The sequence below is a fragment of the Limanda limanda genome, chromosome 11 (genome assembly GCF_963576545.1).
Source record: "Limanda limanda chromosome 11, fLimLim1.1, whole genome shotgun sequence".
Classification (NCBI taxonomy): domain Eukaryota; kingdom Metazoa; phylum Chordata; class Actinopteri; order Pleuronectiformes; family Pleuronectidae; genus Limanda; species Limanda limanda.
In genome coordinates, this window is record NC_083646.1 from 10,648,837 (window position 1) to 10,664,296 (window position 15,460).

Genomic DNA, 15,460 nt, shown 5'->3' on the forward strand with positions numbered 1-15,460 from the left:
TCCGAGGTTTCCCAATCAAGTCTTTTCTTCTGTTTCACTGTTTTCCATAGATTGGATCAACTTGGAAACAACAATCACACACACACTTGTCTCAACACGACTCTGGACCTTTTTTTTTCCTGTTTGAAATGTGATGCTACACATTTATCTGTCTATGGCTGTGACTCCGTCCCAGGACGGATTTGAGAGGCCTTCCTCTGCGTCGGAGGGGTTCATGTACACAGTAGATTGTCTGTCAGCGGCTACTCGTCTGCTCACCTCACTGCTTATGCCGCTAATCGTTATAGAACTACAAATCAGGAATCGCTTTTCGGTCCAGACCCCAGTTTTTCACTTATTAATGCTGAAAAATGCTCCAATGCTCAAACTACATATCCCTGAATCCCCTCTTCCTTTTCTTAAACCCTCACCCCGTTTTTTACGTCTTTCTCTTTTCTATCACTAAACATCGGAGAAGTAAGAGGCTAAATAAGAGAAAGTTAAGCAGGAGAAGAAAAAGTCACTAAACTTGGAAAAAGCTACTAGCTACAATGCTTTGGATCACAAATACACACGAGCATTCAACAAAACCGATCACAATCTTAATCTAACATGACCTCGTGTGAGGAAGCAGCTACGATGGAAGCAGTGGTGAGGAGGAGGAGGAGGAAGAAGAGGAGGTGGAGGAGGAGGAGGAGAGTGTTAGTTTGGCATGTCAGTATCAATTTACAAATGCAGGACTCTCAAAAAAGTTAATATGAACAAGCTTTGGTGTATCAGGGGTAGAAAGGACTGCAAACTGTGGTTCAATCTCCCTGCACACATTCACCCTCTGTACACTGTACATTACCCCCCATGGCTCCGTTCATTGGGCACATAGACCCGTGTGTTCCCTGTGTCACAAGGATTTTTCTCTCTCCCTCCGTCCCTCCCTCCTTCTCTTTCTTTCTTCCTCTTTCAGTCCGCCTGCTACGACCTTCAATAATACATGAGGTGCAGAGACGGGAGAGGGCGAGCGAGTTCGACTTCACGCCAAAACAGTGGAAGAAACCGATAAGGAGGGAGGGAACAGGAAGGGACAAAGAAAGCAGACACACCTATTAACACTAAAGTCATGTGTAAGTGCAGGATGGTTGGATGGAAGACTGTGTGAAGAGAGGGAGGAGAGGACGGATAAAAGAGGGAGGAGTGGCGCTAGTTTTTTTTTTTCTCTCTTCCCTCTCGTATCATTCTCAAGTCCATATCCATCCGTATTGATGGGCTGAGTTCAGTAGAAGAAGTACACTGTTGATGAAGGAGAGAGGAAGACGTTAGTTGGGCAAAGCAGTAACCTTCGTAAAAACAGAACAGAACAGACTGAGCTCTTTCTTTGAAATGTACAGGTTTGTTTTAAAAAATATATTGAGCATGAAAATTATTTATGAAGGAGACATTTTAAATGTTCCGTCAGTGTCCTTCAACAAAACCAGAACTATTTCTTTATTTAAATAAACTGTAAAGTTAACAGCCATTGTACATCAACACTAATATATATATAAATATATATAATGTATTTATAATATATACCAACATGTACCTTGATGCCATGTATAAAAGATATTTTTTTTCTATAAATGTAAATTGCAAAGTTAGAGGAAAGCCAGAGTTGAATGATCAGCTGCTTTTTTTAAGAACTTTATCGGTTATTCTAAACATGTATATCGATCAACTTAATCAACCAATAACTGTTGGTGAAAGGATAAAGATGAAACTATGTCTCTTCTACTTACAGAATAGTATTCCAACCACAATGACTCCAATGATGCCCATCATGATCATCATCTGAAAAAAAGAAGACAAAGATATTTACGATAATGGTTAATCTGTGTTGAAAACTCTACAATTTCCTGTTTTCCCTAAAGCATCTGTTCAGACGTGGACAGCAGCTCATTAACAGATGAGAGTGTGGAGAGATTCCCCAGCACAGTCCCTGTGTTCGCCTGAACGCACCTCGGCCTGAAAAAGCTTGATGCACTTCACTGAAAAAGCTGAGGATTGAATTCAGACTTAAATTGTGTCCATCACAGTATATTCATAAATCATCTCTGAGCACTACACTACGTACTAATAGGCACATGAATACACCATGAGTTTATTTCAGTGACGAGTCTGTTTAATGGACCCACACTAATGTACCCACCTTGCAGTTCTTCCACCAGTACTTGTTCTTTAGCTTGGCTGCGCAGCTTTCAAACTGGGAGGCTCCGGCTTGGAGAGCATCCGCTCTGTCATCCAGCTCTGAGAGCTTCTGGTCCCTTTCCAAAACCTTGTCCACATTCACCCGCATGATGTCCACCACCTAGGCCACGGCGGCGAGGATGAGAAAGCATTTGGCAGCGATGTGGAGGGGAGATGAAGAGAATAACAAGCACGGTTAAAGGAGAGCAGCACAGGGGGTGGAGGGCTTTCTGTAGATATGGTGCACTGTACATAACAAACATGAATAAATAAGTAGTTGCAATCCATTTGCAAATTACAGAAGAGGCTGCCATATATCAAGAAGACCAGACCTTTCCATAGCACCTCAGAGAGGCGACAAAGCCTTTCACATGCTTGGATATCTCTGCCTCAGTGTATGTGCACTGTGTATATAACGTAGGGACAGATGTTTCACTATCAAGCCTCTGATGAGATTCCTATGCAGCTTCAGCACTGACATGTGTCATGTAAACTCAAATTCTGGCCCTGACTCTTCGACTGGCCTGCTTCCGCTCACCTCATCTACTTGGGTCTGTGTCTGCTGTAGCCTGCGGTTGCTGGAGGTGTTGGGTGGGCCTGGAGGTTGGCCGGATCCATCGGGGGCTCCAGCTGCGGCGGCATCTGGGGCAGACCTGACGAGAAGCAAAGGATAATATTAATAATATAGAGTTTATGCTCTAGAGGTCCCCCAACCTACTGCTGACATTAATTTACAGATTACAGAGGTGGACTGGCAACTGAGAAAAACGTCATATGCAGGGTGAAGAATCAGGGGATTAAGAAGTAAAGAGAGGAGGAGGAGAGGATAGGATGAGCAGGTGAGGTGAAGAAAGGGAAAAAATTAAAAATAAGAAAGTTTAGGACACAGATAGGAGGCAAGAAACAATAAATCCTGCCCAAGAATAATAATGGGGGTTTATAAAAGCGGATGGACAGATTACAAAGAGCTGGGTTGGGTGGAGAAGGGTGAAGTGCAGTGGTTGGTTGTGAAACCTCCAGCAGGGGGGAGTGGAGGTGTAGAACACAGGGAACAAGCCACTGCCTCACTGCAGGACCCGCTCATACAAATCACCCTGTCACTGGTGCTGGAGGAGGACAAATTAATTAATAAATTAAAATGAAGCAACTGTGAAGATGAGGAACCAAAATGTCTGCACCATCTTTCATGAAGGTTCTTTAACACTAGGCAACCAAAAAGTCCTTCAATCCTAATTTCCCCTTTAATTCACAATATAATAAACTTGTTTTTTCTATCTGTGCTGTAAAGCTATATTTATAAACCTGGATTAAAACACAGCAGAACCCTTTGGTGACTACACTCAACTCTTGAATTAATTATTTAGTGACGCTGTGACGGAATCTTTTTTTACTTGCGTCAGCAAAATCTGTCAAGCTGAAAGAAATCAGTTCAGCCGCACAATGAAATAGAATAAAAAAATAACCCGTACTGGAAAACATGCAGGGAAACCAATGGATGTTAATATGAGCAAATATAGACCCATGCATTAGATATATTGTGATGTTATATAGTGATAAAGAGCGCAGGAGAAAAGACGCATTAATACTCACATCTTCTCTGCAGCTGTTTGAACTGACTCACGGGCAGTGGAGGAAGAGGAGGAGGAGGAGGAAGAGGAAGAGGAGAGGAGGAGGTTCTGAAGTACCACACGAAAAGAAAGACAAAACCAGAGAGATCACTGGGATGAAGGAGACTTGGATGTCTGGGCACTGGTCCCAATCGAAGTCACAAACGCTTCAGTGATGGAGAGGAAAGTGATGTTTGGCGCAGTGGAGCAGGTCCTCGGGAGCGATGCGTTCAAAAGTACCGCAATCGAAGAAGAAGAGAACCAGAGGAGGAGGAGGAGGAAGAGGAGGGCGATGAAAGTACCTCTGGGTTATAATCCGTGCAGGAGGAGGATGTCCGGGGATGTTGTGTCCCTGCAGCGGCTCCTCCTGCTCCGGGAGGCTGACTCTTCTCCTAGAAACAGCTTTTTTTTAAAAAGGAGGATGAAGAAAAGAAAAGTCCGGTCATGAAGATTCGGTTTGATTTCTGTACCTCCCTTCTCTCGCTCTCTCCCTCCTTCTCTCTCTCTCTCTCTCGTCCGCGTAAAAAGTGTTGTGGCACCGTCGACTGCTGCAATAATGCGTCTCTCCTCCTCTCCTCCTCCCCTCCTCCCCTCCCCCTCTCTCCCCTCTCACACTTTGCAGTACTGCAGCTCCCTGTGTGTCGGATGGGTGGGGGGGACGACACTGCGGTACAGTGGACGCCGACAGAGTGTTGACTCGACCGTTTCCTCGCGGGCCTGGGATTCTCCAGTTCCTCCTCTTCTTCCACCTCCTCATGTGACACATTTGCCCCCTTTTTTTGTTGCATTCGCTCCACTTTGATTTCTGAAACCTGCAGTTTCCATTTTGATCCTCAACTCTCTGCAGGAGAGACCACGAGGCTAATTGAGCACGGAAACGCATCCCAAGATTTGCATGTCATCGCTTTGGGCTGCACGCTGGTTTGTTCCATTTATAGGAAAATCTAAATGCCAGTTTGAATATCTATAATTATTTTAGACGAAGCACAAACATTTAAAAGCCACAAAAATATATTTAATAAGTAAGTTGTTTTATTTCCCCATGTTATTAAATAATCTGCCAACGACTTATCATTTGATCATGCGGAGGTCCTGAGCCCTGACTGTCAGTTACGCTTCACTCTGATAATAATGGTTTAACTTTCTTCTCACTGCTCATGCCACCATGTCCCTGTGCACAAAGCAAAGTCTAAAGAAGTGGTTGTCATACAGTTGTGTTGAAAGATGACCGGAGACAGTTTGCACGTTGTATTAATGTCAATACTTTCTAAAGATTGTGTTTAACAATCACTGATTTTATATAAAAAAGAATTACCGCTATGTGGTCGTCTCCACTAACCAGAGCAGTTTCCGTCTATATGCATTTCTTTTCAGACTCTTAAGAGGTCAACTGGACCTTTGACCTGAAATCTCCTCAGTTCATCTTTGAGTCCAAGTTACAACTGGTCAAAATGTTAAGAAATTCCCTCAGGATAGACTTGAGATAAAACATTTTTATGAAATCACCTTGACCGCCCAAATCTCATCAGTTCATCCAAGAGTTCAAGGGAACACTTCTGCCAAATTTGAACAAATTCCCTCCAGGCTTTCTTGAGATATCATGTTCCCAACGGAATGTAGAATAATCATCTTACTCCTGGCTGTCCACACACTTTTAGTTGTATAATGTCGTCCCACTGACTCAAGCATCTACAGTAAATACAACTAACAAAAATCATTCAATCTTGAATGGATCCTGAGGGAGTTGACATCGGAACAAAGGAACAAAACAAGGCTTATTTTTCAGTCCATTTTTATAACAGTATTTTCAGGCTTGTATATCATGTATTTTGTGTTTGAAAAAAAACAACACAATTAATCATTACCGTTAACAGGGACAAACACAATCAATAAATGTTTGAAAATAGATAACGCATCTTAGAAACATGGAAATATTGGGCACAGTGAGAACATGACTCAAACAGTTCTTATTGGCTGGTCTGTTGACGTTGAGGTTAACGATGTTTGCCGAAGCGGTTGAAATGTTTGTAGAGGAATTTGATCCTCTTCTCCAGGTTGTGTTTTTCCAACGTCATCATTCGGTTTCCCACCATCTTCTTCTTACGAATTAGACGCTGCAGTTCGTTACCTTTGAAACCCTTCAACCAGCAGGGGGCCAAAATAAGGTCTTTGGGATGAGCTTTAAAATCTCCTGCAGGCACAAAAAGAGATTTATTAGTTTCTGCACCAGTGCATGAAGCATGCAGAAGCTGGGAAAGTGGCACAGTTGTAGAAAACCCAAAACTCAGCATGGAACCATCTGAGCCAGGAGGTTTAAAATCCCCATGCATTTATCTGCCTGTACTCAAGTTTACACAATTGAACTGTCTCCTATGGAGTTAAAACTATTCTAAAGTTGATAAGAATACAGTAAACCTGTATGCATAATCGACTCATCTTATTTATCTGGGGAAAATACATCTAATAACTCAAAACATGACCCAACAGGAGACTTTGGTTTGATTCCAGTAAATAACCATTTGAAAAATATATTTGGATCCATAGTACAATGAATACATTTTGAATATGTCTGAGACGTCTACTAAAGGAAATAAAAAGCCGGTTCAAGGTACTTGCCTAATATGCCGATGTTGTCATAAACTCCGAACATGCTCCTCTTCTCGGTCCACCTGTCCACCCTCTTCGGCTGAGGGATGGCGTGCATCCTGATCTGGCAGCATGTACCTGAACACAACACAACGTTTAAAGTCACTGTTGAGTTACTTACAAATTCAATGACTCTAAAAATCAGTGGATACACAGATATATGGCTTTGCATCAAATTTATCTGGAGGATAAACAATTTGAGACACAAATCAAAACACCAAATTCCTGCTTCTCAAATGTAAGAATTCCCTTATTTACCTGATTTGTATCATTGTAAATATCTATGTTTTAAACAGTTAATGTGAAAAAAAGAAGAAACATCAACATGAAAACATCAACAGATACAAAAGATTATAAAGTATCTAAAGTTATGAATCAAAGGTTATATTTTTACAGGTTTTGTCTGATTGTACCAAATTTCATCAAATAGGTCATGTACTTAAAAATAATTGTGAGGCACCAACACCTTTACTCGGGATTTGCAAATTTCTGCAACTTTAAACTTTGCTTCCCAACCTTTCAGATGGAATATATTGTACTTTACACTCAGCTCAATATATTTGACGATTTCACATCCTAGTTACTGATAAGATTGTATTTGAACATTAAGATTTTACCCTAAAACACAACTTCATGAATCACTCTCACACAATTAAAGTGTAAATCAGTTCTACCTGTTCCACTGAGGAGTGATGTTCCCCACAGATCATAATCTAGGTTAAAAGTTTTAAACATAATAAAGACATATTTCCCAGCCTCTTTACGAACCAGTAGCCTGAGCTGCCTGAATAGACACAGAATAACCTGCTCCACCTCCAGCTGTTAGAGTGATGCTCACACTTTGGAGCATCACTTTCAAAATGGACCTCAGTGATGACTTTGTTTTTGTACTTTGACTTAAACCCACAACTTCTGCTTATAGTGATGTCTTATTGAACACGAGGGTACTGGGACTTTCACAGACATCATGTGTGTGCTTCTCCTGCCGCTGAGCAGCAGCAGGGTGTCAGCAGCAGCACAGACATTAGAAACCTGGCTCATGCTGGTGAGATCACAGACAGTGTCGGTGCTCACCTGTGGTAAAGCCCCTGGCTGTCTGCAGCAGGCTCCCAGCAGAATGACGGAAGGTCGCTCCGGCTCTCAGCAGAGCTCCCAGCACAGACATGTCCCACGTGGTCTGCACAAACACATGGAGAGATAACATGTAAACAAACAAACAAACAAACGCTGATCACGGATGTTTTTCAAAGTGTCAGCTGCTCTCTCTCTCTCTCCTCCACATTGACCCTTAGCTTTAGCATTAGCTCGCAGTTGAAGTCAGTCTTGTGAACCCACCTGTCTCCCCGCTGATCACGTGTTTCTCTCCGGTGACGTCACTTTGTTGATTCTAACACTGGAGTTAGAATAAAAACTTCACGCGGATATTTAACCCTTTGAAATACATGTTATTGAAGCTTCATCATGCAGCTGCTGGTCGCCTCCATCTTACTCTGCGTCCCACAATGCACCGCGCCGCTACCGTAGTGTCCACAGAGCAGCGCAAGTATAAATATCTTCATTGCTTAATTTTCCCCGGTAGAGGGCGGTAGCGCTGCTGGAGCGTCAGACCCATTAGATCTACGCTGCTCAGTTTGTTAGGTACACCTACATAGCACTGTTTTTACAACATAGGACAAGATGCTGAATACAATTGTGTTTGTTTGACTTTCGTAGTAGCTTGATGTCACGTTGCCAACCACCAGTAGATTAAGGGATCAGCAGCATCATCATCATCATCATCATCATCAGAATCAGAATGTATTTAATCCAAGTAGGTTTACACCTACCTGGAATTTGCTGCATTGTTGGTCTGGTTGTTGCTGCATACAATGAGCATAAAAACATAAAAACACAATAAATACAACACACATAAGAAAAAAATAATAGATATATAATAGATAAAATATATAAACAGTACAGTAAAAAGTGAATTGCAAAATGCAAAACAGGAGAGCAATGTCAATTTGTAATATGCAATATAATGCAATATAATATCATCATCATCATCATCATCATCATCATCATCATCATCATCATCATCATCATCATCATCATCATCATCATCATCATCATCATCATCATCATCATCATCATCATCATCATCATCATCATCATCATCATCATCATCATCATCATCATCTTATCACTCTGTCAATTCCACGGAGGAGCTGACACACAGGGTGTTAGGCCAGAGTACCAGTGAGTACAAGTCCTGGGCTTAGGGTGGTGGTGACAATTTGTGGTGGGACAAACTAATTTATATAATAAACTGTAACATGACTGCTCCAAAAAAGTGAAGCTAAAGTGTCTTGATCGTCACCTGCAGTGTAGCTCATAAATCCCACCTCCTACATGACTGAGATACTTTTACCTTACTTGAGTATTTCCATGATTTGTTAAATAATACAAATCTACTTCACTATATTTTATATTAAATATATTTATATTGTACTTTTTACACTGCTACATTTATCTTACAGTACTTTTTTCCATTAACATTTTTAATTGAAAATATGATTATTAAGGACAAAGCAGACATTTCACTTGTTTTGATTCAGTTAAATAAATGTCTTGACACACACACACACACACACACACACACACACACACACACACACACACACACACACACACACACGCACACACACACGCACACACACAATAACATACACACGCAAAGTGATACTTTCAGTCTTACTGTTGTATAGAGACGTGTGGAATATTTGTCATTTTCAAAGAAACAAGTGCAGTAAAACCGATCTTTGTCTTTATTTCATTATTGCTAAGACGTCAACTAGCATGTGGAAATTTAAACCAAAACAAAATATCATTAAACCGCAGGTTCCATTCAGCTTTTATGTAGAACACTCCACCAGTCTGTTATGAGAAAGGCCAGTGACTTTGTGCAAGTGTAGGGAGTGTTTGCACCATGCAATTACACTTTTTTTACATTTGAAAATCCTTGTGTAAAGGTAAAAAAAATAAAGCAACAGAAAAGAATAGTGTAAAAGTAATTTAGTGTGTAGGAGAGGAAAGATAACACAGAGGTTTTATTCTGAATCAATCCCTCATCTCAGGTAATAACTAGTTCTCAAAGAGTATCAAGCCTAATGCATTCTGAAAAACAACTTCTCTTTTGTGGTGTTGCACTCTTCTATCTCAAGTTTTGAATCTTGCATACAAGCATACGTGGTCTTGAGGTGCAACACGATCTTATGTTTCACCCTCGGCTCTGAATAAAACGCTGACATGAGGATTTAATAGCGTTTCGCATAGACGTTTTTTTTTATCTGTGCTCTGCTTCCTCTGCCAGTAAAACACAATGGAACATTACATATAATCACCTACACACAGAATAAATTACCAAGAATCAATCATATCAGTTATTTAAAATCAACCACAGCAGGGCTTAGAATAATTCTATCGCTTACTGAATGTTAACACTGAGATCAGATAAAACAACGGACTTATCTCTGCTTCTGTCTCAGATAATTCGTGAGAACTCGGCACAGGAACAAACTACTCACTTTTTTATTTTCTACAGAAGAAATTTGCCTATTTTCCAAGCTCATCTTTATCAACATAATTCTCTGCATTTATTGAAGCACTTCAGCTCAGTTGTTTCCATGTGAGGGGCATTCTCCTCTACAGTCCCTTCACCTCATATTCAGATACAGTGGTCGTGACTAAGCATCAGCCGGAGGAAAGACCACCTCAGAGAGAGTGATGCACACGTGCCCCCCGACACTGACACTGTAATGACACTGACACTGAACTTTGTCTCGTTGAAGCCACAATCTGAAACAAGTTTAACTGTAAATATATGAAAATTGCTGTGGAGGAGGTGTGGATGGAAGGATGGAGGAGATGTAATGATTTAAATCACACGATCAGTCATATCCCTGATACCAAGGAAAATGTCTGCATGAGATGAGATGAGGTTTCACCCACACACTCTCAGGTGTTGCATCCATCTGAGTGATCATTTTCAGTATAGATAGATAGATGGATAGATGGATAGATGGATAGATGGATAGATGGATACATAGATAGATAGATAGATAGATAGATAGATAGATAGATAGATAGATAGATAGATAGATAGATAGATAGATAGATAGATAGATAGATAGATAGATAGATAGATAGATAGATAGATAGATAGATAGATAGATAGATAGATAGATAGATAGATAGATAGATAGATAGATAGATAGATAGATAGATAGATAGATAGATAGATAGATAGATAGATAGATAGATAGATAGATAGATAGATAGATAGATAGATAGATAGATAGATAGATAGATAGATAGATAGATAGATAGATAGATAGATAGATAGATAGATAGATAGATAGATAGATAGATAGATAGATAGATAGACGGACAGAAGGACAGATGGACAGATGGACAGATACATGGATTGATGGATGGATATTTAGATAGATAGATAGATAGATAGATAGATAGATAGATAGATAGATAGATAGATAGATAGATAGATAGATAGATAGATAGATAGATAGATAGATAGATAGATAGATAGATAGATAGATAGATAGATAGATAGATAGATAGATAGATAGATAGATAGATAGATAGATAGATAGATAGATAGATAGATAGATAGATAGATAGATAGATAGATAGATAGATAGATAGATAGATAGATAGATAGATAGATAGATAGATAGATAGATAGATGGACATATGGACAGATGGACAGATGGACAGACGGACTGACGGAAAAAACAGACAGACAGATAGATAGATTTTGTAGTAAGTGTGCAGTATTATTAATTATGACTTTTAAAAAAAGTGACAACTGTGTTTTACTATATCGTCCCCTTATGTGTGTCCACAGGAGGAGTTGTAGTTGCAGAAGTAAACTCTTGTGTTTGCGTGCAACATGTGATATTGTGTTGTAAATAATTTATTACGGATTACATTATTAAATCATGAAACCATATATTGATATAACAGCAGGCAGACGACAAGTCTGCAGTAATGCATCTAACATATTAAGCATCTGATCAGTCTAATAGAGTGAAGAGACAGGACTTGATCAGCTTCCACTAGTGTTAAGGTATTTACAATTAATCTAGAATATGCTCTATAAATGAGATCAACAGATGTTCGAGTGGTGGTGTGGGTCTGTTTCTCCTGTGGTGGCTGTGCTATAAGAACTGACGACAATGAAAACAAAGACGTGAGAATGGAGGGGATGATTCACTCTCATGAAAATCCATTAGAACAAGATAATGTGCTACTTATAGGCCTCTTTCCCGTACCGGTGATGCTGATGAGAGCTGTGAGGTGACTTTGTCAACGCAGCTGTAACTGGCAGTGACGGAGGAATAACGGCGGTTTTTGGCGTTTGCAGTTTTGTATCTCGGTTTCAGAGCAACAACTACAGCTTCCGTGAATGAGACAGGACATGTTTGTAAACAAGTGACATCCACGCTCTGCAGTGTGTGGAGAAGCATTATAATCAAGATCCTGTTTATTTGGTGCAAAGACCACTGTGGAAAAATTAAAAGTCAGACATGTCTTATAGATGTTACAGTTCATGGTCCCATTCAACTCACTTTGACTGGTGTATTGGCAAATCAGATAATGTTATGAGCTGTTACACAGTGTATTTGCTGTGAAGAAGGAAACTCAGTGAAACAGAGAGAATCCGTGGGAGGAAGTGGGTCTCCCTGTTTGCATCTCTGTCTTATAGTTTCCAGGCCGCATCAAAGCCCGAGCCTGTAGCTGAAGTCACGTGATCTGCAGGGGAACGACCAAACACTCCGCCCCCATCAGCGCCCACGTCTTCATATAAATATACTTCATCAGCCAACTCAGGAAAACACATTACAGAGAGAGACACATTCAAGCAAGTTTTCAGTGAAGCTTAATCTGAACAGCAAAATTATGTCTTTGGAGTGTTTCATCTTTATTTTGATCACTTTTTTGATGACAGGTAATTACATGTTTTCTTTTTAACACTAAGAAACTCTCAAATATGTTTTTTGTAAACTTTCTGAAATATATTTTGTATGTTTCTTCCCCAGGAGTTCAGTGTGAGGTGACAGAGGTGTTTGCTGAAGCGGGTTCTACAGCTGTACTGCCCTGTAAATACAGCCCGACATCCAATGTTTCTCCTGGTGTCATCTGGAGCAAAGCGGACAAAGGGTAAACTTTGTCCTTTTCGCATCTCACTCTCCTTTCACTTCCCATGTGTCTGCACTTAGATGACACTGTACTGTTGTGACACTTGTTACCACAGCACTGTCTGGAGAATGGAGAAGAGCGGGTTGCAGATGTGGGGCGTCAGCTGGTCACAGAAAGGGATCCAACGCGTACGGTGCCCCCACACTCAGTTTGAAAGAGGCGTCTACAGCCTGCAAATCCACGGAGTGACGGAGGAGGATGGAGGAGTTTACTCCTGCAGGGTGAAGCAGGGAGGCCCAGTTGAAGAAACCGTGGTCATGCTCAGAATCATTACAGGTAATAGACATGTTGAAACGCTGAACTTTTACCTCTGCCCTTGGTCTGTAAGATTATGGCAAAACTTGATGGAAGGATGTGGTATTGGTCAGGAAAGAAGATTTATTTTCTTTGACAAGCCAAGATAGAACATCTTTCAACATTTTTGTTTCGGATATTGATGTGAAAAAAATCGTGCATGTTTATGGGATTCATGACTGTGTATTCATGCAGCATAACCTTGCATTTGCTAAATAGTTGCAGAAGGTGCAACTGTTATGAAAGCCATGCCAAGACAAACTAGTAAATCCACCAGATAGTGAAGATTTTTTAAAGCTTTATTACATTCCGAGGAAATCAATAATTTTTTTTTTTAACTGAGGACTTTCATGTCTTTACAAGATGTTGTGTGATCATACAAATGCCTTTAATCTCATCCTCGCTTGTGTCCAACACAGTGTCCATTTCTCCATCGGTTCCGCTGTCGGGGAGGGACGTTTCACTCACTTGTCAGGTGACTCCTGGGTTTGATGGGTCGGCTGCTGTGCAGTGGATGTTGAACGACAGTCGATTTTCACGTGAGACCAGAGTCACCTCACCGGGAGACACGTTCAAAAGCATCGTGAAGGAGAAGGCATCCGCAAGGCTGACGGGGAACTGGACCTGTGTGGTGGGCTACAGGGGCAAAGAAGGCCGAGCTTCAGCAACTCTGACAGTGACAGGTGAGATGCTGGAGGAAAAAAATGCCTTGAGGATTTAAAGATTGTAAAAGTTGAAGCTGTGCATCGTATTTCATCGATGGAGATGTTTCTGAAATGTACTTCTTTGCTGTATTTGAAGGAATCATCCAACCTCCATCTGACGACACCAAGGTGTATGCTGCTGTGGGATGTGCAGTCACACTCCCCTGTGTCTTCTCCTCCGGGTTGTTCCCCTCTTCGCCACTCTGGGAGAAACTGCAGCCTGGCTCTCTTAATAAACAAGCTCCCAGCCGCTCTGCTCCCTCTTTTTCTCCATCCTCACCGTCCTCTCAGCTTCCCTGGGACAAATCTATCAGTTTGAAAGAGGTTGACCTGAAGGATGCGGGCAAGTACAGATGCTCTGGGACCATACAAGGACAAAGGCTCGCTCAAAACATCCAGCTCGTCGTCGCCAAAAGTAAGTTTACATGGATTCGGTTGAAGCTTTAAGTTAAATCCCCTGAATCCTTATTTTCTTTCACCGACTACAACTCATCTTATGTCTTGTGTTTCTCTCTCAGTTGACAGCAGCGTCCCGTCAAAGAAAAAGGGCTCCGTGATGCTGACCTGCAAAGTGTCTGACACGAGCGAGGTCACTGAATATGAATGGGTTCGTGTGACCTATGATCTCAATGGCACCGAGGCCTTCGGATCCATCCACAAGGGGAAGACTCCGAGTATCAGCCTGTTGTCAGAGGAGAGCTGGGGCACATGGGCATGTCGGTTCTCTGGCAAAGACGGCATTTTAGGAAACATAACGCACCATGTTCCAATGATGAGTAAGTTCTCTCCTCTTGATTTTGTTCTGCTGATATACTTGATTTTGGTTTTAAATGTCGTTTTCTGACTTTTTTTCGTTTTTTTCTTCTTCACAGGTGGTCTTAGTGGACCAAAATCGTCAAGTTTCTCACAGAACACCACTGCTGTGGTCGGGCTCAGTGTTCTCCTCGTCGCTCTGCTGCTGATTCTGGCTCAGATGTACAAGAACCACCGAAGGGTAAAGATCCATGTTTCATATTTAACCCTGTATTCAGTTTTACTGTCAAATTGACTTGTTTTCTTAATAGTTTGCAAATTCCTTACAATAATTTTTACAAGGGAGATTATAGCCTCTGTTTTGGGATGAGAGTCCAGAAATTAATTTGCATAAATAATTAATTACCATTATCTCACAGACAGATGTTTGATGTTATACAGAAAATAAGGAGTAAAACATAAGTACAAGACTAAATTGAACTGTAATAAATTAAATGGGCAACCATACGTAGATCTTTGATTCTACTTTGTGCTTCTTAGTCTAATATGTTTGCATCCCCTTTTCTCTGCTCCACAGAAGCAAGGCATCTTTCAGTACCCTGCGATGGAGACGATTATTCATACCGTCGCCAATGAGCGGGACGAGAGAGAAAAGCATCGAGTGAAAGTGTTACCGTAAAATCTATCTTCTGCAGGCATTGTGTTGCACAGGTTTTGAAATACTTTATGAGCAGACGTTGTAGCAGAATTGTTGTCAGTGATTGAATAAATGTGTAAATCAAATGTTTTACGTTACCATTTTGTTTCAGATGTAAATATTTTGTATTGTTCTATGTGAGTATTTGTTTGCATGTATAGTACATGCTGGAAAGAGAATGTTTTATACATAAAGTGCAGTGTTATTCTTTACATTGTATAAAATCTAAAGTTTTCCAATGAGAGAGAGGCATTGTCGGTGATATAAATTAAATAAAGTCATTTATAAAAAAATGTTTCATT

General features: G+C 40.7%; 3 protein-coding genes across 3 annotated transcripts; 1 reads left to right on the forward strand and 2 right to left on the reverse strand.

Moving 5' to 3' along the window:
* Positions 1-1,197: 1,197 nt before the first annotated feature.
* vamp1b (vesicle associated membrane protein 1b) lies at positions 1,198-2,970 on the reverse strand. The gene is made up of 5 exons (XM_061081798.1): positions 2,939-2,970; positions 2,735-2,849; positions 2,159-2,317; positions 1,749-1,800; positions 1,198-1,263 (listed from the first exon to the last, which is right to left on the reverse strand). The coding sequence occupies exons 1-5, from the start codon at positions 2,968-2,970 to the stop codon at positions 1,247-1,249; spliced, it is 375 nt and encodes a 124-aa protein (XP_060937781.1). The 3' UTR covers positions 1,198-1,246.
* A 2,608-nt stretch (positions 2,971-5,578) lies between these two features.
* Positions 5,579-7,954, reverse strand: mrpl51 (mitochondrial ribosomal protein L51). Its single transcript, XM_061080789.1, has 4 exons — positions 7,785-7,954; positions 7,524-7,626; positions 6,420-6,527; positions 5,579-5,994 (listed from the first exon to the last, which is right to left on the reverse strand). The coding sequence occupies exons 2-4, from the start codon at positions 7,612-7,614 to the stop codon at positions 5,798-5,800; spliced, it is 396 nt and encodes a 131-aa protein (XP_060936772.1). The 5' UTR covers positions 7,615-7,626; positions 7,785-7,954; the 3' UTR covers positions 5,579-5,797.
* A 4,417-nt stretch (positions 7,955-12,371) lies between these two features.
* LOC133013704 (lymphocyte activation gene 3 protein-like) lies at positions 12,372-15,402 on the forward strand. Its single transcript, XM_061080736.1, has 8 exons — positions 12,372-12,459; positions 12,551-12,671; positions 12,766-12,986; positions 13,424-13,687; positions 13,806-14,123; positions 14,227-14,484; positions 14,581-14,702; positions 15,039-15,402. The coding sequence occupies exons 1-8, from the start codon at positions 12,411-12,413 to the stop codon at positions 15,138-15,140; spliced, it is 1,455 nt and encodes a 484-aa protein (XP_060936719.1). The 5' UTR covers positions 12,372-12,410; the 3' UTR covers positions 15,141-15,402.
* Positions 15,403-15,460: the final 58 nt, after the last annotated feature.